This window comes from Micromys minutus (genome assembly GCF_963924665.1).
Source record: "Micromys minutus genome assembly, chromosome: 13".
Classification (NCBI taxonomy): domain Eukaryota; kingdom Metazoa; phylum Chordata; class Mammalia; order Rodentia; family Muridae; genus Micromys; species Micromys minutus.
In genome coordinates, this window is record NC_137982.1 from 16051125 (window position 1) to 16077777 (window position 26653).

Genomic DNA, 26653 nt, shown 5'->3' on the forward strand with positions numbered 1-26653 from the left:
TTTATGACTGGGTTATCTCACTCAGGATGATATTCTCTAGATGAAAACATTTTCTTAAGAATTTGGTCAAGCCGTTGTTTCTGATAGTTGAGTAGTACTCCATTGTATAATGTACCACAATTTTTGTATCCATTCAACTGCTGAATGACATCGGGGTTCTTTCCAGCTTCTGGCTATTATAAATAGAGCTGCTATAAACATTGTGGTGCATATACCTTTGTTGTATATTGGAGTGTCTCTGGGGTATATGCCCAGATGTGGAATAGCTGGATCTTCAGGTAGTACTATGTCCAAATTTCTGAGGAATCGCCAGACTGATTTCCAGAGTGGTTGTACCAGTTTACAACCCCACCAACAGTGGAGAAGTGTTCCCCTTTCTCCAAAACCTTGCCAGCATCTGTTGTCATCTGAGTTTTGGATCTTGGCCAAACTGACTGGTGTGAGGTGGAATCTCAGGGTTGTTTTGATTTGCATTTCCCTGATGGGTAAGGATGTCCAGCATTTCCTTAGATGTTTCTCAGTCATTCCATATTCCTCATTGGAGAATGTTTTGTTTAGCTCTGTACCCCATTTTTTAAAAGGGTTGTTTGATTTTCTGGTGTCTAGCTTTTTGAGTTCTTTGTATACCTTGGATATGAGGCCTCTATCTGATGTGGAGTTGGTGAAGAACTTTTCCCATTCTGTTGGCAGCCGTTTTGTTTTCTTGACAATGTCCTTAGCCTTACAGAAACTTTGCAATCTCATTAAGTCCCATTTGTTAATCTTTGACCTTAGAGCTTGAGCCATTGGTGTTTACTTCACAAAATTTTCCTCTTTGCCTATATGTTCTATGGTTTTCCCTACTATCTCATCTAATAGTTTTAGTGTATTTGGTTTAATGTGGAGTTCTTTGATCCACTTACACTTAATCTTTGTACAAGGATATAAGAAAGAGACTATTTTCATCCTTCTGCATGCTGAGTGCCAGTTGGACCAACACCATTTGTTGAGTAGGCTGTCCTTTATCCATTGAATATTATGGCTTTTTTGTCAAAAATCAGGTGACCATATAGGTGAGGGCTCATTTCTGTATCTTCTATTCTATTCCATTGATCCACATGCCTATTTCTGTATCAGTACCATGCAGTTTTCAGCACAATTGCCTTGTAATATACCTTCAGGTCAGGGATAGTGATTCCCACAGATGTTTTCTTGTTGTTGAGGATGGATTTTGCTATTCTAGGTCTTTTGTTATTCCAGATGAAATTGCACATTTATCTTTCCAAGTAAATGAAGAACTGGGTTGGAATTTTGATGGGGATTGCATTGAAGCTGTAGATTGCTTTTGGTAGGATGGCCATTTTTAAAATGTTGATCCCTCCAATCCATGAGCATGGGAGATCTTTCCATTTTTTGAAATCTTACTCAATTTCCTTCTTTAGAGGTTTGAAGTTCTTGTCCCACAGGTCCTTCACTTGCTTAGTTAGAGTCACACAAGGTATTTCATAGTTTTTATGACTATTGTGAAGGATATCTTTTTCCTAATTTTTTTCTCCACTTGTTTGTCCTTTGAATATAGGAAGGCTACTGGTTTGTTTGAGTTAATTTTATATCCAGCCAGTTTGCTGAACTTGTTTATCAGCTGTGGGAGTTCTCTGCTGGAATTTGTGTGGTCACTTAAGTAAACGATCATGTCATCTGCAAAGAGTGATGTTTTTACTTCTTCCTTTCCAATATGTATTCCTTTGATTTCCTTTTGCTCTCTAATTACTCAAGCCAGGACTTCCAGTACTATATTGAATAGGTAGGGGGAGAGTGGGCAGCCTTGTGGAATCCCTGATTTTAGTGGGATTGCTTCAAGTTCCCCACAGTTAAGTTTGATGTTGGCTTTTTGTTTGTAGTATATTACTTTTATTATGTTTAGGTATGGACCTTTGATTCCTTTTTTTTACAACTTTATTTGAAAAAACAAAAAAGTACAGATTTTAAGCATTTTTTGCATGAAAGTATACAATATATTTTTGTCAATACTTGTTTTTTTTTTTAAAGGTTTGATAGTGTGATTAAGATATTCCTAGTTACAATGAGCATAAAGTACATGTAAAACAAGATGTAACATGGAAACAGTCAAAGATTTCTTGGTGTGCAAAGATTTTTTTTTTTTTTTTACAATGAGCAAAAAGTACTTGTAATACAGGGTGTAACCCGGAATTTGTTAATGTGTACTTGGTGGGTAAGGATTGAGCAAAACTTTTTGTTGTTGTTGTTGTTGTTTTCTTTTCTTTTCTTTTTTTTCTTGGACTTCACAGAGTCTGTGAATTTTTTTCGGGCAGTGTGAGCCTCTGGGGTTAGCATCCCACTATCAGTGACTGCATATTATGTCTGTTCTTTTATGACTGGGTTATCTCACTCAGGATGATATTCTCTAGATGCAGCCATTTTCTTAAGAATTTGGTTAATTCATTGTTTCTAGTGGCTGAGTAGTATTCCATTGTGTAAATGTACCACAATTTTTGTATCCATTCAACTACTGAAGGACATCTGGGTTCTTTCCAACTTCTGGCTATTATAAATAGAGCTGCTATGAACATTGTGGTGCATATATCTTTGTTGTGTATTAAAGGGTCTCTGGGGTATATGCCCAGAAGTGGAATAGCTGGGTCTTCATGTAGTACTATGTCCAAAATTCTGAGGTATCACCAGACTGATTTCCAGAGTGGTTGTATCAGTTTACAACCCCACCAACAGTGGAGAAGTGTTCCTCTATCTCCACAACCACGCCAGCCTCTGTTGCCATCTGTGTTTTGGATCTTGGCCAATCTGACTGGTGTGAGTTGGAATCAGTGGGTTGTTTTGATTTGCATTTCCCTGATGGCTAAGGATGTTGAGCAGTTCATCAGGTGTTTCTCAGCCATTCGATATTCCTGTATTGAGAATGTTTTGTTTAGCTCTGTACCCCGTTTTTTAATAGTGTTGTTTGATTCTCTGGTGTCTAGCTTTTTGAGTTCTTTGTATACCTTGGATATTAGGCCTCTATCTGATGTGGAGTTGGTAAAGATCTTTTCCCATTCCGTTGGCTGCCGTTTTGTTTTGACAATATCCTTAGCCTTACAAAAACTTTGCATTCTCATTAAGTCCCATTTGTTAATATTTGACCTTAGAGCTTCAGCCATTGGTGTTTGTTCAGAAATTTTCTCCTGTGCCTATGTGTTCTATGGTTTTCCCTACTTTCTTCTCTAATAGTTTCAGTGTATCTGGTTTAATGTGGAGATCTTTGATCCACTTACACTTAAGCTTTGTACAGGGAGATAAGAAAGGGACTATTTTCATTCTTCTGCATGCTGAGTGCCAGTTGAACCAGCACCATTTGTTGAATAGGCTGTCCTTTATCCATTGAATATTATGGCTCCTTTGTCAAAAATCAGGTGACCAGATATGTGAGGGCTCATTTCTGGATCTTCTATTCCATTGATCCACATGCCTAATTTTGTACCAGTACCATGACGTTTTCAGCTCAATTGCCTTGTAATATACCTTGAGGTCAGGAATAGAGATTCCCGCAGATATTTTCTTGATGTTGAGGATGGATTTTGCTATTCTAAGTCTTTTGTTGTTCCATATGAAATTGCACATCGATCTTTTCAAGTCAATGAAGAACTGGGTTGGAATTTTGATGGGGATAGCATTGAATCTGTAGATTGCTTTTGGTAAGATGGCCATTTTTAAAATGTTGATCCTTCCCATCCATGAGCATGGGAGATCTTTTCATTTTCTGAAATCTTCCTCAATTTCCTTCTTTAGAGGTTTGAAGTTCTTGTCATACAGGTCCTTCACTTGTTTAGTTACAGTCACACAAAGGTATTTCATAGTTTTTGTGACTATTGTGAAGGTTACCTTTTCCCTAATTTTTTTCTCCACGTTTGTCTTTTGGGTATAGGAAGAAAACTGATTTGTTTGAGTTAATTTTGTATCCATCCACTTTGCTGAACTTGTTTATTAGCTGTAGGAGTTCTCTTGTGGAATTTGTGGGGTCACTTAAATACACTATAATGTCATCTGCAAAGAGTGATATTTTTAACTCCTCCTTTCAGATTTGTATCCCCTTGATCTCCTTTTGCTGTCTAATTACTCAAGCCAGGACTTCCAGTACTATGTTGAATAGGTAGGGGGACAGTGGGCATCCTTCTGGAGTACCTGATTTTCTTGGGATTGCTTCAAGTTTCTCACCATTAATTTTGATGTTGGTTGTTGGTTTGCTGTATATTGCTTTTATTATGTTTAGGTATGGGCCTTGGATTCCTGTTCTTTCCAGGACTTTTAACAAGAAGGGGTGTTGAATTTTGTCAAATGCTTTCTCAGCATCTAGTGAGATGACCGTGTGATATTTTTCCTTGTGTTTGTTTATATGGTGGACTACATTTTTGGATTTCTTTATATTAAACCATCCCTGCATCTCAGGGATGAAGCCTACTTGGTCATGTTGAATGATCGTTTTGATGTGTTCTAGGATTCGTTTTGCAAGGATTTTCTTTGGTATTTTTGCATCAATGTTCAGAAGTGAGATTGGTCTGAATTTCTCTTTCCTTGTAGGGTCTTTGTGTGGTTTAGGTACGAGGTTTATTGTAGCCTCAAAAAATGAATTAGGTAGTATTCCATCTGATTCTAACTTGTGGAATAATTTGGAGATAATTGGTGTTATGTCCGAAATAAATGTCTGATAAAATTCTGCACTGAACCCATCTGAACCTGGGCTTTTTTTGGTTGGGAGGCTTTTGATGACTTCTTCTATTTCTTTAGGTGTTATGGGATTATTTAGATGGTCTGCTTTGTCTTTGTTTAACTTTAGGATCTTGTATCTGTCTAGGAATTCGTCCATTTCCTTCAAATTTTCCAACTTAGTAGAGTATAGGTTTTTGTACTAGGATCTGATGATTTCTTGAATTTTCTCAGTTTCAGTTCTTATGTTTCCACTTTCCTTTCTGATTTTGTTAATTTATATACTCTCTCTTTGCCTTCTAGTTAGTCTGGCTAGGGGTTTATCAATTTGTTGAATTTCTCAAAGAACCAGCTCTTGGTTTTGTTGATTTTTTTCAATGGTATTTTGTTTCTATTTGGTCTATTTCTGCCCTAAGTTTGATTATTTCTTATTGTCTACTCTTCTTGGGTGTATCTGCTTCCTTTTGTTCTAGTGCTTTTAGCTGTGTTGTCAGGTTGCTGATGTATGCTCTCTCCAGTTTCTTTTTGGAAGCACTTAGGGCTATGAGTTTTCCTCTCAGTACTGCTTTCATTTTATCCCATAGGTTTGGGTATGTTGTGTTTTCGTTTTCATTGAATTCTAGAAAATCCTTAATTTCGTTTTTTTATTTCTTCTTTGACCCTGCTATCATTGAACAGAGCTTTGTAAGTTTCCATGTGTATGTGGGATTTTTATTGTCTTTGTTGTTGTGCAAGACCAGCTGTAGACCATGGTGATCTGAGAGGATGCATGGGAGTATTTCAATCTTCTTATATCGATTGAGGCTCGTTCTGTGTCCAATTATGTGGTCAATTTTCGAGAAGGTGCCATAGGGTGATGAGAAGAAGGTGTATTCTTTAACTTTAGGATGATATGTTCTGTAGATATCTATTAATTCCAGTTGGTTCAAAGTCTCTGGTAGTTTTAGAGTCTCCTTGTACAGTTTCTGTTTTCATAATCTGTCCACTGGAGAGAGTGGGGTATTAAAGTCTCCCACTATTATTGTGTGGGGTAAAATGTATTTTTTGGGCTTTAGTTGGGTTTCTTTTATGAATGTGGGTGCTTTTTTATTTGGAGCATATATGTTAAGGATTGAGAGTTTCTCCTGAAAGATTTCCCCGGTAATGAGTAAAAAGTGTCCTTCCTTATCTTTTTTGATAACTTTTGGTTGGAAATTTACTTTATTCGATATTAGAATAGCCACTCCAGCTTGCTTCATGGGGCCGTTTGCAAGGAAGTTTTTTACCCACCCTTTTACTCTGAGATAGTGTCTGTCTTTGTCTCTGAGATGAGTTTCCTGCATGCTGCAAAATGCTGGATTTTGTTTATGTATCCAGTCTGATAGCCTATGTCTCTTTATTGGGGAGTTGAGTCCATTTATGTTAATAGATATCAAGGAATAGTTGTTTCTCTTTCCTGCTATTATTGTTTTTGTGAGTTGAGTTGTGTCTGTGTCTTTTTCTTCTTTTGGTCTTTTTGCTTAGGAGTTTTCTTGTTTTTGTTAGGATATATTTCCCCTCATTGTATTGGGTTTTCCACCTATAATTCATTGTAGTGCTGGGTTTGTGGTCAGATATTGTGTAAATTTAGATTTGTCTGGAAATATCTTCATCTCTCCATCTATGGTGATTGATAGTTTTGCTGGGTATATCAGCTTGGGCTGGCACTTGTGCTCTCTTAGGGTTTGCATGATGTCTGTCCAGGCTCTTCCAGCTTTCATAGTCTCTGTTGAGAAATCGGGTGTGATTCTGATTGGTCTGCCTTTATATGTTACCTGACCTTTTTCCCTTACTGCTTTTAGTATTCTTTCTTTGCTTTGGGCACTTGGTGTTTTGACTATTATGTGTTGGGAAGTATTTCTTTACTGGTCCAACTTTTTGGAATTCTGAAGGCTTCTTTTATGCTCGTGGTCATCTCATTCTTGACGGTAGGGAAGTTTTCTTCAACGAGTTTGTTGAAGATATTTACTGTGCCTCTTAGTTGATACTCTTCTCCCTCTTCTATTCCTATTATCCTTAGGTTCAGTCTTCTCATTGGGTCCTGGATTTCCTAGACATTTTGGGTTAGGAGCTTGTCGTTTTTTACATCTTCTCTGGCTGTTTTGTCTATGTTTACAATGTTGTCTTCTGCCCACGAGATTCTCTCTTTTATCTCTTGTAGTCTATTGGAAATGCTTGCTTCTGTGACTCCTGATTTCTTTTTTAGGTGTTCTACCTCTAGGGTTATCTCTTTTAGTGTTTTCTTTATTGTGTCAATTTCTGTTTTAAATTCCCTCTTCCATTTCTTCATCTCTTTGATTCTGTTTTCCTCTAGTTCTTTGAGTTCTTTGAGTGTTTTTCTTGTTTTCTCTTTAAAAAGCACTGATTCTTTTTTCTTTTCCTCCCGTTTTTGTTTAAGTATCTCTATCAGCATCTTGAGGTATGATTTCAGGTCTGCATGTTCTTTTTCTGGAGTGTTTGACATTCCAATGTTTGCTGTTATGGGTGAGCTGGGTTCTGGTGTTGCCAGGTTGTCTTGGTTCCCTTGGAATGTACTCTTTTGCTTTCCTCTTGCCATCTTGTTGTCAGTGATATGTTCTTGCCTTTTCCTTGTATCTGGTCTGTGTCCCTGGATCTCCACTGGTCCAGCTGGCAGATGGGCTGAGCCCTGTTCTGCACCCCAAAGTCGCCATGCACACTTCGCAGAGATCTCTCTGCTTCCTGACTGCCCAGATCTCCTACTAACCAGTCTTTAAAACTTTAGGAACTGCTGGTGCTTGGATTCCTGTTCTTTCCAGGTCTTTTAACATGAATTGGTTTTGAATTGTGTCAAATGCTTACTCAGAATCTAGTAGAGAACCATGTGATTTTGTTCTTTGAGTTTGTTTATATGGTGGATTACACTGATGGATTTCATTATATTAAACTATCCCTGCATCCTAGGGATGAAGCCTACTTGGGCATGGTGAATGATCATTTTGTTGTGTTCTTGGATTTGGTTTGCAAGGATTTTGTTGAGTATATTTGCATCAATATTCATAAGTGATATTGGTCTGAAGTTCTCTTTTCTTTTAGGGTCTTTGTGTGGTTTAAGAACAAAGGTTATTGTAGCCTCAAAAAATGAATTAGGTAGTATTCCATCTGATTCTATCTTGTGGAATATTTTGGATTGTATTGGTATTATGTAGTTAACAAATGTCTGATAGAACTCTGCACTGAACCCATCTTGACCTGGAATTTTTTTGGTTGGGAGGCTTTTGATGACTTCTACTATTTCTTTAGGTGTTATGGGATTATTTAGATGGTTTACCTGGTCTGGTTTAACTTTAGGATTTTGTATCTGTCTAGGAATTCATTTAATTCCCTCAGATTTTCCAACTTTGTGGAGTATAGGCTTGTGTAGTAGGATCTGATGATTTCTTAAATTTCCTCAGTTTTAGTTGTTATGTCCCCACTTTCCTTTCTTATTTTGTTAATTTGTATACTCTCTCTTTGCCCTCTAGTTCGTATGGCTAAGGGTTTATCAATCTTGTTGATTTCTTCAAAGAACCAGCTCTTGGTATTGTTGATTCTTTCGATGGTTCTTTTTGTTTCTATTTGGTCTATTTCTGTCCTACGTTTGATTATTTCTTGCCGTCTACTCCTCTTGGGTGTATCTGCTTCCTTTTGTTCTAGAGCTATTAGCTGTGCTGTCAAGTGGCTGATGTATGCTCTCTCCAATTTCTTTTTGGAAGCGCTCAAAGCTATGAATTTTCCTCTCAGTACTGCTTTCATTGCATCCCATAGGTTTGGGTATGTCTTCGTTTTCATTGAATTCAAGATAATCCTTACTTTCCCTATTTATTTATTTATTCTTTCATCCTGCTACTGTTTAACAAAGCGTCGCTTAGTTTCCATGTGTATGTGGGCTTTTTATTGTCTTTCTTGTTATTAAAGACCAGCCTTAGACCATGGTAATCTGATAGGATGCATGGGAGTATTTCAATATTCTTATATCAATTGAGGCTCATTCTGTGTCCAGTGATGTGGTCAATTTTCTAGCAGGTACCATGGGGTGCTGAGATAAAGGGGTATTCTTTTACTTTAGGGTGATATGTTCTGTTGATATCTATTAATTCCCATTGGTTCATGGTCTCTGCTAGTTTTACAGTGTCCTTGTTCAATTTCTGTTTCCATGATCTGTCCATTGGTGAGAGTGGAGTAGTAAAGTCTCCCACCATTATTGTGTGGGGTGAAATGTATTTTTTGAGCTTTAGTAGGGTTTCTTTTATGAATGTGCGTGCCTTTTTATTTGGTGCATATATGTTAAGTATTGAGAGTTCCTCCTGACAGATTTCCACTGTAATGAGTAAAAAGTGTCCGTCCTTTTTTTTTTTTTATTTGATAACTTTTGGTTGGAAATTTACTTTATTCGATATTAGAATAGACACTCCAGTTTGCTTCTTGGTGCTGGTTGCTGGAAGCTTTTTTGCTAACCTTTTACTCTGAAATAGTGTCGGTCTTTGTCACTGAGATGAGTTTCCTGTATGCAGCAAGATGCTGGATTTTGTTTATGTATCCAGTCTGATAGCCTATGTCGTTTTATTGGAAAGTTGAGTCCATTCATGTTAATAGATATCAAGGAATAGTGGTTGCTGTTTCCTGCTATTATTGCTTTTGTAGGTTGAGTTGTGTCTGTGTCTCTTTCTTTTTTTGGCTTTCTTGCTTAGGAGTTTTCTTGTTTTTACTAGGATGTAGTTCCCCTCATTGTATTGGGTTTTCCACCTAAAATTCGTTGTAGTGCTGGGTTTGTGGTCAGATATTGTGTAAATTTAGATTTGTCCGGAAATATCTTCATCTCTCCATCTATGGTGATTGATAGTTTTGCTGGGTATAGCAGCTTGGGCTGGCATTTGTGCTCTCTTAGGGTGTGCATGATATCTGTCCAGGCTCTTCTAGCTTTCATAGTCTCTGTTGAGAAATCAGGTGTGATTCTGATTGGTCTGCCTTTATATGTTACCTGACCTTTTTCCCTTACTGCTTTTAGTATTCTTTCTTTGCTTTGGGCACTTGGTGTTTTGACTATTATGTGTCAGGAGGAATTTCTTTTCTGGTCCAACCTATTTGGAGTTCTGAAGGCTTCTTTTATGCTCGTGATCATCTCATTCTTAAAGGTAGAGAAGTTTTCTTCTACGATTTTGTTGAAGATATTTACTGTGCCTCTTAGTTGATACTCTTCTCCCTCTTCTATTCCTATTATCCTTAGGTTTGGTCTTGTCATTGTGTCCTGAATCTTCTGGACATTTTGGGTTAGGAGCTTTTGGTTTTTTGCGTCTTCTCTGGCTGTTTTGTCTATGTTTACAATGTTGTCTTCTGCCCACGAGATTCTCTCTTCTCTCTCTTGTAGTCTATTGGAAATGCTTCCTCTGTGACTCCTGATTTCTTTTTTAGGTGTTCTTTCTCTAGGGTTATCTCTTTTAGTGTTTTCTTTATTGTGTGAATTTCTGTTTTAAATTCCCTCTTCCATTCCTTCATCTCTTTGGTTTTGTTTTCCTCTAGTTCTTTGAGTTCTTTGAGTGCTTTTCTTGTTTCCTCTTTAAAAGCTTCTGATTCTTTTTGCTTTTCCTCCCGTTCTTGTTTAAGGATCTCTGTCATCGTCGTGAGGTATGATTTCAGGTCTGTGTCTTCATTTTCTGGAGTGTTTTGAATTCTGATGTTTGCTGTTATGGGAGAGCTGGGTTCTCGTGTTGCCAGGTTGTCTTGGTTTCCTTGGGATATACTCTTTCGCTTTCCTCTTGCCATTTTGTTGTCAGAGATATGTTCTTTCCTTTTTTTTTGTACCTAGCCTGTGTCCCTGGATCTCTGCTGGTGCAGGTGTCAGATGGTCCAAGCCCTGTTCTGTGCCCCACAGCAGCTGTGTGGGAACAAGTCCCTGTGCTGGGTTCCTGGTCCCTGGATCAGGCAGGGCAGGGGCGTGTTTTCTGTGTGCACTTGGCAGAGATCTGTCTGCCCCCTGTCTCCTTAGATCCCCTTCTCGCCAGGCCTTTATCTCTGGGAACTGCTGGTCCAGGTGGCATATGGGCTGAGCTCTGTTCTGTGCCCCAAGCAAAATATAGCTTTTTTAATGTTTATTTTTCTTCATTTAATTTTTTTTGGAATGGGAAATCAAACTAATGTCTTCATATTCTTAGAAGACATTCTCCTAATGAGCTTATGTATAATTTTCTGCCACAAATAATTATTGCTACTATAACATTTTTGGGATATGTATGTATACACTCAAACAAACAAACATACACACACATTTATATATATTTGTATGTATGTACATATATATATGTATATATTCATTCTACTTGAAATGATTATGTGACATATATTTTGTATGTATAATCAACTCTATTGGTAAATATTTTGAGATATACATGTATGTGTATGTTATATAATCTTTATCAATATAGGTAAATAATCATAGTGTCTGAAATTCAAAATCAATATGGCCAATTGGCTATTATGTTGAATTTGAATTTTATATAAATACGTCTTCATATACTGCTACAGAAATCACAAAAAAAAATGCAACCTGGTATCTTCATGCTGGACACATCTTTTCTCTCAGGTTTTCTTTGCAGAGTTTTTGAAATTTCTGCTGAATCACTGATGATGTCTGAAAGTTTTTGTTTACACTAATGTTCAATATGACTCAGCCATTGAGAGTATGTGAACCTTATGTGTTTCTTATTCTGAAAATTTATATTTTCCCAAATGTATGTGTCCCACACTTTTATGTTTCTAGATGTATATTTCTTCTATTTTTTTGAGTCTTTTCCAGCATGTATCTGTTAGATCTCTCTCTCTCTCTCTCTCTCTCTCTCTCTCTCTCTCTCTCTCTCTCTCTGTGTGTGTGTGTGTGTGTGAGTGTGTGTGTGTGTGTGTGTGTGTGTGTGTATTTGTGTGTGTGTGTGTGTGTGTATGTGTGTGTGTGTGTCTGTGTGTCTGTGTGAGGCAGGTATGAGGAACAGATGCTGTATTCAATTTGAGGCACAGGTACTTCTGAACTCTCATATGGGAACTGGAAAGTGAACCTAGTCCTCTGTAAGAGCACCAAGTGCTTCTATTTGCTGAGTCATTTCTCTAGCTACTGTATTTATAAATGTAAACAAATTTACATGTGAAGATTACGTTTAACAGTATTCTATGTCCATAAACATTACAGTTTCCCAGGTAAGTTCTATAGGTGAAGAACTCACTAAAACAAGGTATACCTCCATAGATATTTCTAATTGGCTGTGGGCTGCTTCTTTATAAATGACATTGCCTAATGTGCATTCACTTTGAGTCACTGTCTGCTAAAAAAAAAAAAACAAACAAACAAAGCAAGAAACAATGCAATCAACAACAACCAAACAGCTAATTTTTGAGTGGGTAACTTTTTTTTTCTGTGATCAAGAGAACTGTGCTGTGGACCTTGCACAAAGGAAGGCAGTGTTCTCCCAAAGAGTTATAGTCTTAGGCTGCAAAGGAACTGTTCTTAATAGTGTTTTCCAACTAATTATCGATTGTAGTAATACTGAGACAGTAGTATTAAATGCTGCCTATTTTTTCCCAATGAGTCATTTTCTTCATGAAAACTGTACTAGTAAAAAGCATTTAAGAAATTTAGTGAGAGTTAAGAGAACAGTGCTAATCCAAGCTTCTAATATTGCATTATTTTTAGATTTTCCCCTATATGTTTTTTTAGTAATACTGTAGCTTTTATTTTAAAATGAAGAATAAGCACCCACCCCATTACAATATTTTTCAGCACAAAGAAGAGAGAAATGAGATCTTATATTGAATGAGCATTTTACAGTTATTTTCATATGCCTCTAAAATCTCTTTTCTCTTATTCTGAAAGTTTTGATATTTTTATTTCCAACTATATTCCTGTAACGTTCATATATACATCAGTACCCCTTTTTCAGATAGAAATCCTCAGTACATTGCTTTACTTAGAAAATTATGGTTCTTTTTCAAGTTTTAAGGCCATGCTGAAAATAAAGTTGTCATTGTATCATTTTCTGACATTTCGTATGATTTGCTATTTTTGATGAGTGCTTACCTTGTAACTGACTGGCAAATCCTGACAATCTTGAGAACATCCACTGATTTTCTTACTCAGACACTCGTTTATGTGGCAGTTTGTCTCATCTGAGCCATCGCCGCAGTCATCCCTATTGTCACAAAGATCATCGCTGGAAATGCACCTGCCATTTTTGCACATAAAAAATGAACTGTTGCATGAATGTTCTGGAAAAAGAAAATAAAACATATGGAATATAAAAGGCATGCCTTTGTATGACACTGCTCTAGAAAACACACACACTATGGTAACTTGTATGTCAAGAGTAGCAAAGGGTTAACATACAAGGTGCTGCACAGATTGGTACCTGGGGAAACAGTCTCTGTGTGGTGTGGTTTACAGTTACCTCAGACCTAGATTTCCTAGGAAATCAGCTTTAAAAAGAGGCTTATATATCAATGTTAATGCATTCTGTCTCATTTACACTGTGAATAAGGAGATCAAAAGTGTAATGATGACTTGACATTTACCCCGAGCTATAGATCTTTGAGAAATTATTTGTCACTGAAAGCTAAGAAGGTAGAAGAGGTGGATATTACTAAATTCATTTCTCCTGAAAAATATAGCACTGACATTTTTAAGTCGGGCATAAAAAGGACATTGATGGAGAACAATAGTTCTTCAGGATACAGCTTTAGAAAATTTAGCTTGGAGCTACCAAAACCTGGAATGCTGAATATGGCTGCTCATAGCATGTGGTCTTATTACTATATACAGGATATCAGCAAAAAGACTTTTCACTGAAATAGCTGACTGAACAGTCTTTCTTATCATGAAATTTTGCATAAAGTAACTTGAGCATGATTGTGAGCATTTACATGTATACATATAGTTTGTTCTTTTCCTCTGCTCAAATTATATGTAGTGTTATCTAGTACGTGTGAGTAATAGGCACAATCTCTATGTAAACAATTCCAATATAGTATTATTTAAAATTAATTGAAATATAGCAATTATATACATGTGGAAATAAATAATATTGTAGTCTGATGGTATCTTATTAAATTTTAATGTATTTAATAATTTTATTTTATGTATTCTTTGGAGGAAAAATTTCCTCATATAAAATATCAATTAATAACTAAAATTGTCCTTGGAAACATGTGCCACATGGATATAATTCTAGTGCTTAGATGCAAAGGAAAAGTTAAAAGTCATATTTGGCTACATTGTGGATTTGAAATCAGACTGACTATATAAGAACTTCCTCCCTAAGCAAAACAGATGATTTGTGAAGTGAGGGAGTAAAAACCCATCCAGATTGGTTGCCACAACCTTAAACATAACCACTGGGAGCTTCATGGAACCAGTTGAATCATTTGTCTGCCTCACTGCATCTACTTCAGTGAATACCTAACTAGACAGAAATTAAAGCAAAATTTCATAATCATGGAATGGTGTGGTTCTGAGCTCTAATGTCAGCACTCAAAAGGTCGAAGAAAGGGAACTCTAGGTTTGAGGCCAGGCTAGGATGTATAGAAAAGCCTTGTCTCAAAGAAGCAACAATGAAACCCGAAAAAGAAAGCAGTAGGTGAACAGAGCATTGTATAATGTGGTACCTGCACTCCTGCACCTTTGGTTGATTGGTGCCTCATCAGAACTATCAGGACAGTCAACATCACCATCACACTGCCACAGTGTATTCACGAGGCAGCGCCCATCAGCACAGCGGAACTCTTCTGGACCACATTGCCGGTATCCTAGAGAAGAGGATGTTCTATTCAATAAGCTGCCATTAAAACAATTAGTCAACACTCTACACTCTCAGTGCACAGCATCCTTAATTAAGACATAGGCAGAATGAACCTCTGTGGAAAAATACCCCTCCTTTCTCCAGTGCTTTCGTAATAAACAGTTTTTGTGTGGAAGCAGAAAAAAAAGGTCAAATATAAACTTGGAAATAAGGTAACAGGTTTGTAGGTAAGGATAGATGACTATACCACACAACCAAGTCTTTTTATTCTGTGATTGTTTATATATGAGACATTTCTCTTAGGATGTGAAATAGAATGTTAACTACGACAATCTATTTCCAGACTTGGTTGCTCGGTTATGTGTTAAGGGTAGACGGCTTCTAAGCTCTAGCAACTATTTTCAGTTGTAGTGTTATGCTTGCCAAACATTCAGTGCAGAAAGAAATTGTCTAGCAAGAATAAAATCCTTTTTATAAAAGAATGAGGACAGAAATGTTTGTAACTAATATGTGTGCTATTTCCTAGGGTCATTCCTACAATGTGCCCATTCTTAAGATCATTAAAAGTCAAGTTATAGAATGAAGGATGATTTGTTAAGGTTAATATCTGTTTGTTTTGTTTGATTATATTTATGGTTGACTATTTAAATTAGGTTTTATAGTGAGAATTTCCTCCTTGTAAATTATAAACAGGCATTCCTAGAAAGTAGGGATAAAATTGGAAAGTTCTTGTAGTGTTAGAAATAGAATTTAGAAATAATTGTTATAAAGTGGCAAAAACAATTTACTGCATGTTTTTACAGAAGAATTTGTCATAGAGGATGGTGTAAATGAAGTCTGCCACAGCATCCTATTTACAGCCATCCCTGAAGGATGCCCCTGTGATAAGGCACAGGGAATCCTGTCTAATCCAATCAGCAGCAAATCTGCCCTCCTCTCCCTAAGCACAATTCTTTGCTTTACTTTTATGCAAAATCTTGTCTCCACTTACCAACTTCCATTTCTCATTAATTAATTGAACATCATTTCTTGTAACATCTTCTTTTCAAAATTTCTCTTAGAGATTAAAAGAAAAAAAAATCTATCTAAGCCAAGCTGTCAAATTTAAGTCTCCCAGGATTCTAATGGATTGGCTTTTTGGCAGCATTTACTTGCTCTTGATTGCACACTCTTCCTGGTTAAGTATTCATAATCTACTCTCCAGGGCTATTTCCTCAATCTTCCTGTACAAAGGCATTCTGATTCAACTTACAACACTGGAGCAGGAACCCTGAATTTCAACTCCAGAATATTGTTTGTGTTGTTGTTTTGCTTATTGGTTTCTTTGTTTTGAGTCTGTCTGCCTCTTTCCTTTTCTGTGCTAACTTGAGTGCTAACCTTAGTGTTAAGATCTGACAGAGTAGTGAGGTTCATCAACATCACATTTCTGCCTTCTACAACCACCATCAAATCTTCAACCATGTACGGCATGTCTTCCCTGCATCATAAATTCTATCCCTTACTTTACTGTGTTCCAATGTTTTCAAGTAGTATTGCTATTCTCTAAATTATGTCAACTGGAAATGCCTCTATCCTGCTGTTCTACAGCTACTCATGGGTGAGCTATACATTTTCTGTCTCCTTCCATAACACCTAACTGATATAGTTCAGAGACACGTTGCTCACTTTTAAAATGCTCTAGTAATTTCCTAAGCATATTTTACTCATCTTATGTATGCAGAATTTTTTGGACTATGAGAAAAGAGGTAGTTCTGGAAGTTAAATGTTATTGTACCATCCCATTTCCCTGCAGTGCATATTTTAAATCATAGGACTTCGGATATCTTTAGATTTCAGCGTAGGCTAATCTGCACAGCAAATTCTACGCCCGTCATTTATCTCATTTAGATAAGTGATATGTAAGTAAGTGAGTGAATACATAACAAATCTAAAAACATCACATGTTGAATTATGATGTGCTACTTAAAATATATTGACTAAAGGATAAATTTGAAATAGTTGTAAAAAACATAAATAAAGAGATTTCTCAGAGATCTCATCAAAGACCAAAAATAGAAATACAACAAAAGAATGTAATATGATGCTTAGTCAACTTTGCATGGGGAACAGAGAAAAGCATCTAGTATGCAGCTAAGTGAAACATCTGCAGAGCACCAAATCCATAATAGAAGAGGTCAAATATGGGTCTGGAGTCTGCAGTCCAAGGCAGTCAGCAAGTTGTACTGAATTTCCATCAAGAAGAGGAATGTGGTGCTCATACTACCTAAGCGCATGATATGCCTTTGTATTACAAAGATTAACTCATTCTTAGAATTTTAATATTCATAAAGAATCTATGCTTACAAAAGACTCTAAACTGAATTTTAGTATATAACTAGTTGTAGTAAAAATTCTATTCTGGAGGAAATAAATGTTATAATTAGGTAAACAACGTGATTCTGAGACACACTTGGTGATCATAATGATTATTTAAACATTAGGCAGTTCATATGTCAAAGTAACAATTAAGAAAAACAGTAACCTCAATTTTTGATATTTTAAATGTAACAGCAGATTTTAAGGTATAATTTTTAGTTTTTTTTTTTTTTTTTTTTTTTTTTTTTTTAATTTTGCTTTGGATATACATCTAAGGTTACATAAGCCTGTCCTGTCTCATTTACAAAATTCAAAGTAATTTTAACTACTTCTACACAAAGGCCTTTTCTAGACATTTCTCAGTTTGGCTGCTAATTGAGCCGAATTCTTGGTAAAGGGGAATGTTTTACAAATGGATGTTTTCAGGATCTAGCAACTCCCATACTCCACTGTGTAACACTGGGTTTACTGTAGTGATTAATAAATTCCTGTTATTTTATTTTATTTTATTTTGGTTACTTCTCTTTCTTGGAGTTCCTGTAATAAACATTGGCCAATATGTCCAGTCAGATTTCTCACTCACCACACTGCAAGAACTCATCTGAGCCATCTCCACAGTCATCATCATGGTCGCACACAAACTGCTTGGGAATGCACACCTTATTACGGCACATGAACGCATTTTCATCACATGTATTATTAGGTGCTAGAAAAATTACAAAACATAAAATTATGTACGCACATGTCTTATCTTCTTGCATACTCTAAGTTTACAAGTTTCGTACAAAAAAGTTCAAAGCTGTTTTTTTTTTTTCTATCATTTGGCAGGGACTCAGAAAAAAATGCTTATGCATTTCTATTCAATATATTAGGCAAATGAATGATCTCATATGTATATTGAAATGCTAATAGATACATGCATGATTCAGAGGCTGATTCAGTGAATAAAAACTTAATGTTCATGAGAGACACGGCAGGTACATTGAGAAGACTAAGAATAACATCGTTCTTTTAAAAAAATTCTTTCAGAAATCTGCAGACACAGCATCTTAATTCAAGAAAACTAAGGTCAACAAAGTAATAAGCCCCACCATAATGTCACAAGTACCGTAAATACTGACCCTTACAATAGATTGTTTCCCCTGGGAACGTAGCATCATGAAAGCGGTGTTCCAGCAAAGTCTTAAGTGATGGTTGATCAAGTTTGCGATAAAATCCATGCAAAGAATCCACTTTGATATTATACACATAGAACCAAAAGTCTGCACAGCACTCTTTGTAGTCAACTACAATGTAAATGCTATAGTACTTAGGGTTCAGGTCATAATAAATTCCTAATGGCTGATCTGCTATAGGCAAATGACACTGATACAAGTCTCAGAATTGGCTCAGGCCCTTTCGTTTTCATGCTTGAGAAAGTTCACACCACCTTTGTTCAGTTATTTTTCCGTATGGAATGTAGAACCGATCTTTCAACTTAGGTATTCAACAATTTATGGGCCCTTTCTGAATTTCTATTTCTATACTGATTGTGTTCTACATGTTACTTAAAACACTTTATGACATTGCTGACAGTATTCCATACTGTAAATAAAAAGTGCCTTAACTAAAAACCTTACCACTGCATTGATTAATAAGCAATGGGCATGGAAGACTATATACAAGAACTGCTGTCCCCATGGAGAGCACCTCTTTTCTTTGTCCTTCAAGATGAAATAATATGCTAAGTTTTCAAAAAATCAAATGAAAATTATTGGTCCATTTCCTTCCTATGATCTAGTATTTTTTAATTACATTACTGTAAGACTTGGGAATTTACAAATATTGTCCCACATGTCCCTTTCAGTTCGCTGCATTCAACTGTCCCTTACCCTATGAAGCAAACTTCACTATCCTAAATGTAATTGTCTATATAGAACCATGAAAAAGCAATACAGAAACATGTCTGAGTGTGTGGGGGAGGGAAAATGTAGTCCAATATATTTTACTTTCAACAAATATATTTTAAACCACTATAAGGAGGTCACACAGAAGCAACATTAACGTTACATGTTTTAATAAAATTAAAACTTAAGAGTTGCTAACAACTCAGGTAACTTTCAGCTATGACTGTGGCCATAAGTCAAGTGACTTATATCAACCCTGACATATACGTTCTACTTTAAAACAGAACAGCAGTAACTTAGTTTGCATTAATACATTCAGACCACATGAGTGCAATTTGTTGTATTTTAGCATAACTTACTGAATTAGACCCATGTGGTTTACAAGTGTTAACATGCCCCCAGAATGCTAACTACGATAGCAAAATCATGTGGCATCATGTGGATTTTTTTAATTAATTCATAATCCCTTGTCATTCCAACCTCAGTGGAAACATGGACCTTCACAGAAAACACATCAGCTTCATGGTCATATTCTGGTACATTCTACAACAGGATGAGTTGGGAGCAAATAAGTCTGCATCAGTTTTTTTTTTTTTTTCTGTTGTGATTTTATCCCTTTGAAATACATGTGTGCCAACAGGCTCACATATATTATTAGAAAGATGTGACAGTTTATATCTTTAAAAGAAACTCATGACATTGTCAGATTTTATTCAATAGACTGAATCTGCCAAACAGTCTAACAAAACAAAACTATTCGAATAGGCAGCCCAGTTCAACAAATCACTAGTTGATCTTTGATATCTACATTCATATGGGGCAGTCTTTTATGCTTCTGAACATGGAAAACATTATTTAAACGTTTTCTCTTGAGTAGATCCTTAATATAATCTTGAGTCGGAAACATGGTAAATTGAACTTAAAGGTTTCATCTTGATCCTTCAGTTTCATTTATTCCATGACCCAAGGGTTAATATTACATCTCTAGACTTAATAAGTGCCCACTGACTTCTAGATCAGCAGTTACTTAATATTCGCAATTTATAGAGTGTTAGTAAAAGGCATTCAAACACAAATTCAAAGAAAGTATTTTTAAATAAAAAATACTAGAGGAACCAACAATCTGTATATAAGAAGTTATGCTCTTTTGGAGTTGAAATATAAAATTTGCAGCCAGTGGAATAGTTTTAAAATTTTGTGCTAATATTGAGAATTTCTATGATGCTCTGAATGTATAAAGCTTGACAAACTATGATTATTTCAGCATCGCATCTTGATAAACTATGACTATTACATCCTCATCCCAAGAATGAGTAAAGTGGAAGAAAGTCTACTATGGAATGACAAAAACAATTCCCTAGAATTGTGCCTCAGAAATTGTTACACACAACTTCACACATTGTTCATACCGCAGCCTGCGCTGGCCAGCTCATCACTCCCGTCGGGGCAGTCTCTCTCACCATCACACAGCCAGTGCAGGGGCACACAGGCATGGGAGCCCTGACAGCTGAACATGTCAGCAGCACAAGTGACAGCACCTTAAACCCAGAAGAAAAGTCTTATTAAGTCCGGACCGCTTAATGTATCATCCCCCCCCCCTTGTCCTGCAGAATTGTTACTTATCCTAATTCACAGAAAAGGAAAGCAGCTCCTATAAGTTCCACATGCTGACCAGATTAGCAAGAATTTTTCTTTGTGCTTCTAAGGACAATTTCTCCTAGGCCACTTTTATTTGCATACATAACATATTTGTTTAGTGAAGAAGCTTAATCTCAATTATTTTTAAGTTTCAAAATAATGTAATATCCAAAATATATGCCAAATATCTACTTATATAATTCATTTTATAAAATTCTATAATGTATAGAAAGAATTCCTTGACTGACCATTGCTATGCCCTGGATTCATTTAACATTATACTACCATAACTATGGAATTGTAAGATACATTGAATATTGTATAAACTTGCCAAATTCTTATTTCCAATTTAAAACAATTCAGCATAAAGACTTTATGGCAAAACAGACACAAAAATAACATGCATTGCTCAGGGCACTGAAAATTTTTATTTTAGCTTCAGGGAACAACTGAGCTATGTGCTATGTGTCATGAAATATAATAATTTAGCTAAACCTGTCAGTCAATGGAATCTATTGCAAAAAACCAATGAGGACTAGATGTATGATAGACATATGTGGTTATTTGGTGCTACTCAGACAAAATTTTACATATTCTATATGTACATTTTTAGAAGATAATATTATAGTGGCTCGAGGTACAACTAAGTGGTTAAAATGTTGTACTATTCTTACAGAAGATCATCATGCAAATCTTGACACCCACATCAGACAGCCACTTATAATTCTAGATCCAGGGGATATGTCTTGTGCATGTTTCTACACAGAGATGCAGCAATATATACATAAACGTGGAATAAAATTTAAAATAAAAGATAATACAAATTTAATATAAATTTGATGATGTTTAGTACATTAAAAAGCACAGGCATATAATATGTAGTGCTTCAAAATGACCTAAGGTATGGGGAAAAATTGTTGAGATTGCAATGGAAGCTGCTCACCACAGATGCTGTCACTTTCGTCTAGGCTGTCTCCACAGTCATCCTCTCCATCACAGATCCAGTGTTTAGAAATACATTTATGTACAGAACAAGCAAATTGGTTCCAAGAGCAGGAAGAATCTAAAGCACAAAGATGATTAAGTTAGGAGGAAACAAGTAGAAAATAAGTTCTGGTGACGAATTGCACAATAGTATAACCACGCCCAACAATATTTTATTTTTTAAAAACTATGAATTTTTTATTGATTTAGTAAAGAATTGAAGAAATAGATATTTTAACCCTGATTTGAACATTCTACAATGTGGGCATGAATCGAAATACCACATGGTACCCAGTTAACATGTATAACTGACAAAGATTAATTAATCATGAAGAAGATCATCTTAGAGTTCCCCATTGTCACAGTGTAGGATGTTTCTTAGACTCTTTATGATGCTATTCTAACATCAATCCAATCCTAAATAAAATAAATTAAGGTCCCACTGTCTGTGGAGACTCTACCTCAATGCTCACAACAGCTCCTATGATTGCTGCTAACCCGAGCACACTGCTTACAAGGATTCTCTTTAGCTGTGGCTATGCTGCCTGTACTCCTTGAAGAACACTCTTGATCAGCAAACTAAAATAAATGCTCCAGAGAAAAAAGTAGTATTTTCTTTATTTGGGCTGCTCTTTAATTAGTATAAACATCTGCATCATAAGCAAGGAAATTTAGTTCAAAGAAGAACCAATGGAGAAACAAAGTTCTAACAATGACAAGCCAATGGTTTTCCGTTTTAAGTCCACAAGTTGATATTTTTGTTACATTGTCTAAAGTTGCTTGACTTTGTGGGGTTTTTTTTATTATTATTCTTTAGTCCAGACATTTCCCCATCCAAGTTATCCATATCAAGACTTCCCCCACTTCCATCTCCAAGAGGATACCCCAACCCACCCACCTCAGTTTCTAAGAACTCCAAACTTCCTATACTAGTTTGTGTATTTTGATAACACACCTCTTTAGAGTCACAGTGTCAGTGTTTTCATTGCCCTGCTTCAGCCACTGTCCCTCCTACAGCAGAGCACGCTGTTTGATCAAGTGACATCCCAAAATAAAATCCTCCCAAATAAAATCATTCAAAACGCAAATTCTCATTAAAATAAGAAGTTAGCTTTGTGACTGTTAATCCTCTGGTCAGTTTGGAGAGATAATGAAAACAAAATATTCAAATAATTAAACCTCTGGGCACATCTGTGAAGGTTTAATACAATTAGGTTAATGCGAGTGAAGACCCACTCTAAATGTGGAGCAGAATCTGTGACTGAATACAATGGTGAAAGTAAGTTAAGTACCTCAACCTTGCTTCTCTGTCTTTGTGTTTGGGAGCAATGTGACAAGCAGCTCTGTTCATAGAGCCATGCCTACTCAGCCAAGGCACACCAGCTGTAAACTGCAACAAATCCTCCTTACCTAAAATGGTTTTGCCAGCAGCCATGATAACACAGGCTTTAATTCAAAATAAATACTTTAAGTTTTAAATTTGCTTTCAAATATTTGTGTACATGATCACTGTACAAACAGAATTTAGGCAACACTCTTTGGGGAAAAGCAAAATTGAAAATGTAATCATATAATAATTTCCTGTTTAGAAATTATGAATATCCACAGACTAGTGTCTGAATTGTTATTTTTCCTAGAGCAGACTTTGGTGCCTACCGTGAAGATCTACAGAATTTTAATTACCCAGATCAAACTTGATGATTTCCCTATAGAATTTACATTCAGGAAAGTTTGACATTTTACATAGGCTTCATTTTTTAAATGTTTTTCCAACTTCATGTGCTGATGTTATAATAAGAGTGTGTGCAGGCCTATTTCTCTTACAGAAAAACCAAAACCTCAAATTTTATGAAATAAAATCTAAGATGTATTTTTTTCATAATATAGATAAGCTTTCCACACAAGTAGAAAATGAAATAGTGAGAAATAGGCAAATATTTAAAGAAATATATGCTTGACTCTATTATTTAAAAAATGCACAATACAAATTTTTTAATTATTGTTTAATTTTCAAGGTCTTGTATGATGAATGTGAAAAAAATTTGAATCTTATTTTTATAGCTGAATGCCAATATGTTCATGGTACCTGAAATAAATCGGCACAACTGGAGATACATCATTTAGATTACCACTATTAAGAATTATAATTGGGAAGTTAGAAGAAAACTCTAGGACAAGAGGTTGTTGTGCTTTATTCTCATTGCCTGTACTTTAATAGTCTATCAACAATACTGTAGATAAAGACTCTAGGAAGGAGAGCACCAGCACACAACTACATGCACAGCTCATAAAGCAAAGCAGGACTGAGGCTCACCACAGTGTAGCTCATCCAGCCCATCCTCGCAGTCCTTCTGACCATCACATACCCAGGTATTCAAAATGCATCTTCCACTAGGACAACCAAAATAATTCTCTTCACATTTCTGTTTGTTTTGAACTATGATAAAACATAAAAATGGAATGTCAAATAGATTAAATTAATCTGAGCCTTTGGATGTAATATTAATACCATTTAAGTTAGTTGGAGGGACAAACCAGAAAACACATAATGACAGTGGCTACATCCAGAAAAATGTCAAGGTTGCAATGACTCAAGAATAAGAACATCATCAACCTAGGGGTTCACGCTATCCCCAGACTTGACTCTAAATCCAATCCAGGCTGGTTTTTTTTTAAGTAAAAGCAGGTTTTTTGTTTGCTTGTTTGAAAATTTTTTAATACTTATTGAATCAATTAGATGCAATTATTCAGTAGTGAAAATAAAACAATGAAAATAACTTTACCCAAAATTTAATAAATACAAAATATTTTACTTCTATAGGAAATGTGTATTCAGTGTTTTGAATAAAAGTGGATTAAACATCACTGATCCTTTGCAGAAAAATATGAATTTAATATTTCTAGTGTTCTATCTTGAGTGTGCTTTGGTGGGTCTTAAGCAATATTCTAGGTTTTAAGAAATAAAAATTACTAAAATAGAAATTTAAAAACTGCCTGATGGAGAGAGCAGGTAAGTGGAACATTTTATGATTAGCATGGACTTGAGATCCACAAATTAAAGTTTAATTAATGATAATAATATATATTTTAAATTTTCACAGACAAAAATAGCCTGTAAGTGAAATCATTTTTCAATCATGACTTATTTTTAAAATTGAAGTATGATAAACAATTCTGCAGAATATAGAATTGTCTATTGGTACTTCTCTTGTTGGAGAACATTTATCCTCTTATACACTTCTTACAGACAATTTATGATATGTCTGTCCAATTGTTCACCAGAAAGTGATCCCAGCAATCTATTTAACAAGCACATTGAAGTGACCCATTGTTCATCATTTTAAAACAAGTTTATCCCTTATTTTATGTGAACACATTTTTAGTGAATGTACCATTGAGACATAATTCTCGTATACTTTACATCTTTTAGAATGACCCATAGTTCAGCTTACATCAGCTGCCTCTTTTGCTGCTTGCTCCTACACTACCTGGTCATTTGCAATTGCTTTCAGGAACATTTTGATTTTTTTTTTATTTAGTATAGTATTCTATTTCTGGTTAATACTTTTAAAACAATATGTTACTACTTTAAAGAAATATATTTAGAACAGAATATAACCATTTGTTTAATGATTTTCATATAATAGTCTGTTGAAGATACTTTGAATATTAACTACTACTATAGTGAGAACAGTGCACTGTAAATAGAACAGTAGATTAATAATGTTGATATGCAAACTCTATAACACTAAAACAATCAAGTTCCTTAGTCGTTTTAAACTGTTAATCCATCCTCTCTACAAATAATTTTTTGTTCTCTCTGTTCAGCCAGCAGGCCCAGTCCCTCAGGCTTGAACCTGGTTCTGCACCAGAATACCACCTAGTCTCTGTTTTACTTCTCTAAGCTTCCTTTGGAATCAGCCTAGTCCAGGTGTCCCTGCTTCCAAGTCCCCAACGTTGGTAGACTAGCCTTGTTCAACCACAGGCCATGTCTACCGTAATACCATTTAAGTTTCCCACAGTGCTTTTCTGCTCTCTCTGTTCCCAGAGAAGACCCAATCTTTCAGGCTCATTCCTAGTGCTGCATCTGCAACAGAACACCAGCTCCAATCTCCCTTCCTCCAGGCCACACCTCCTGTTGATTCCATAGACTCTTTCCACCTCACCAGTTTCTGCATCTAACAGCAGCAGGCTTTCCCAGTGAGAACCTCAGTCAAGCAGCCCAGCACAACAGGCAAGAATCAGATATCACACTCTGAAAATTCAGAAGAGGAACAGAAACCAAAGAACTAAACACCCAGTCAAAAATGTCAAACCAAGAAATCAGCACCTAAATCCATAATCACCTCAAATCCGGATTTCTAGATAAAGGTATAAGAAAACAATAACAGTCTAGACAATGTGTCTCCTCTAGAGCCCAGCCACAGCATGCACTGAATATTATTACACAGTAAAGCTAAAGCACAAGGTAAAGACTTTGGAATCAAAACATAAGGAAGAGAGAGGTCCCTAAAGGGGAAATGAATAAATTCCTTTAAAAGACGAAGTAAACAAATACTTGAAGTTAACAAATAAAAACATTCAGGTCCTGAAAATCTAAATAGAACAATCAAAGAAAACACAAGCAGGGGGAGTTCTGGAAATAAACCATTATGATAATTTAGACAAAAACTACAAGTTAGCTTTCTGAAGATAATAATAGAGAAAGAAGAGAGAACCTCAGGCATTGTAGATATAAAAAAAGAAACACATGTGTCAAAGAAAATGTTAAACTGAAAAGAAATTCTGACATCAAACATCCATGAAATTTCGAACACAAAGACCAAACCTATGAATAATAGGACTAGAGAAGGAAAAGAACCCCAGATCAAGGGTCTAAAATATAATTTTAACATAACTGCTGAAGAGAATTTACCTAACCTAAAGAAAATGCCTAGAAAAAAGCAATGATCATATAGAACATCAAATAGACTGGACCATAAAGGAAATTCCTCTTTCCAAATAATAATCAAATCACAAAACATATATAATATAAATACCAAATATTAAAAGCTGCAGGGGACTAGAACAAGAAACATAAAATGATAAACCTATTATAACTATACCTGACTTCTCAGTGGAGACATTGTAAACAAGAAGGGCTTCAGCAGACATACTACATAATTTAAGAGATCAGATATTCCATTCCAGACAACTATACCCAGTTGTCATCATAGAGAATATGATATTCTATGATAAAGTCAAATTAAACAATATGGATCTGCACATACAGCCCATCAGAAGGAACTGGAAGGAAAGCTCCAT

The 26653-nt window shown here is 35.7% G+C and overlaps 1 protein-coding gene across 1 annotated transcript in view; it reads right to left on the reverse strand.

The window, feature by feature from the left end:
- Nucleotides 1-26653, reverse strand: part of LRP1B (LDL receptor related protein 1B) — a gene marked incomplete at both ends in the record, with an annotated part of 1929155 nt that overhangs the window by 250680 nt on the left and 1651822 nt on the right. Inside the window, 6 exons of the mRNA XM_080928219.1 lie at nt 12773-12960; nt 14353-14493; nt 17425-17547; nt 20137-20265; nt 21309-21428; nt 23664-23786. Coding sequence (XP_080784345.1) covers nt 12773-12960; nt 14353-14493; nt 17425-17547; nt 20137-20265; nt 21309-21428; nt 23664-23786 — 824 coding nt within the window. The remainder of the gene's footprint in view (nt 1-12772; nt 12961-14352; nt 14494-17424; nt 17548-20136; nt 20266-21308; nt 21429-23663; nt 23787-26653) is intronic.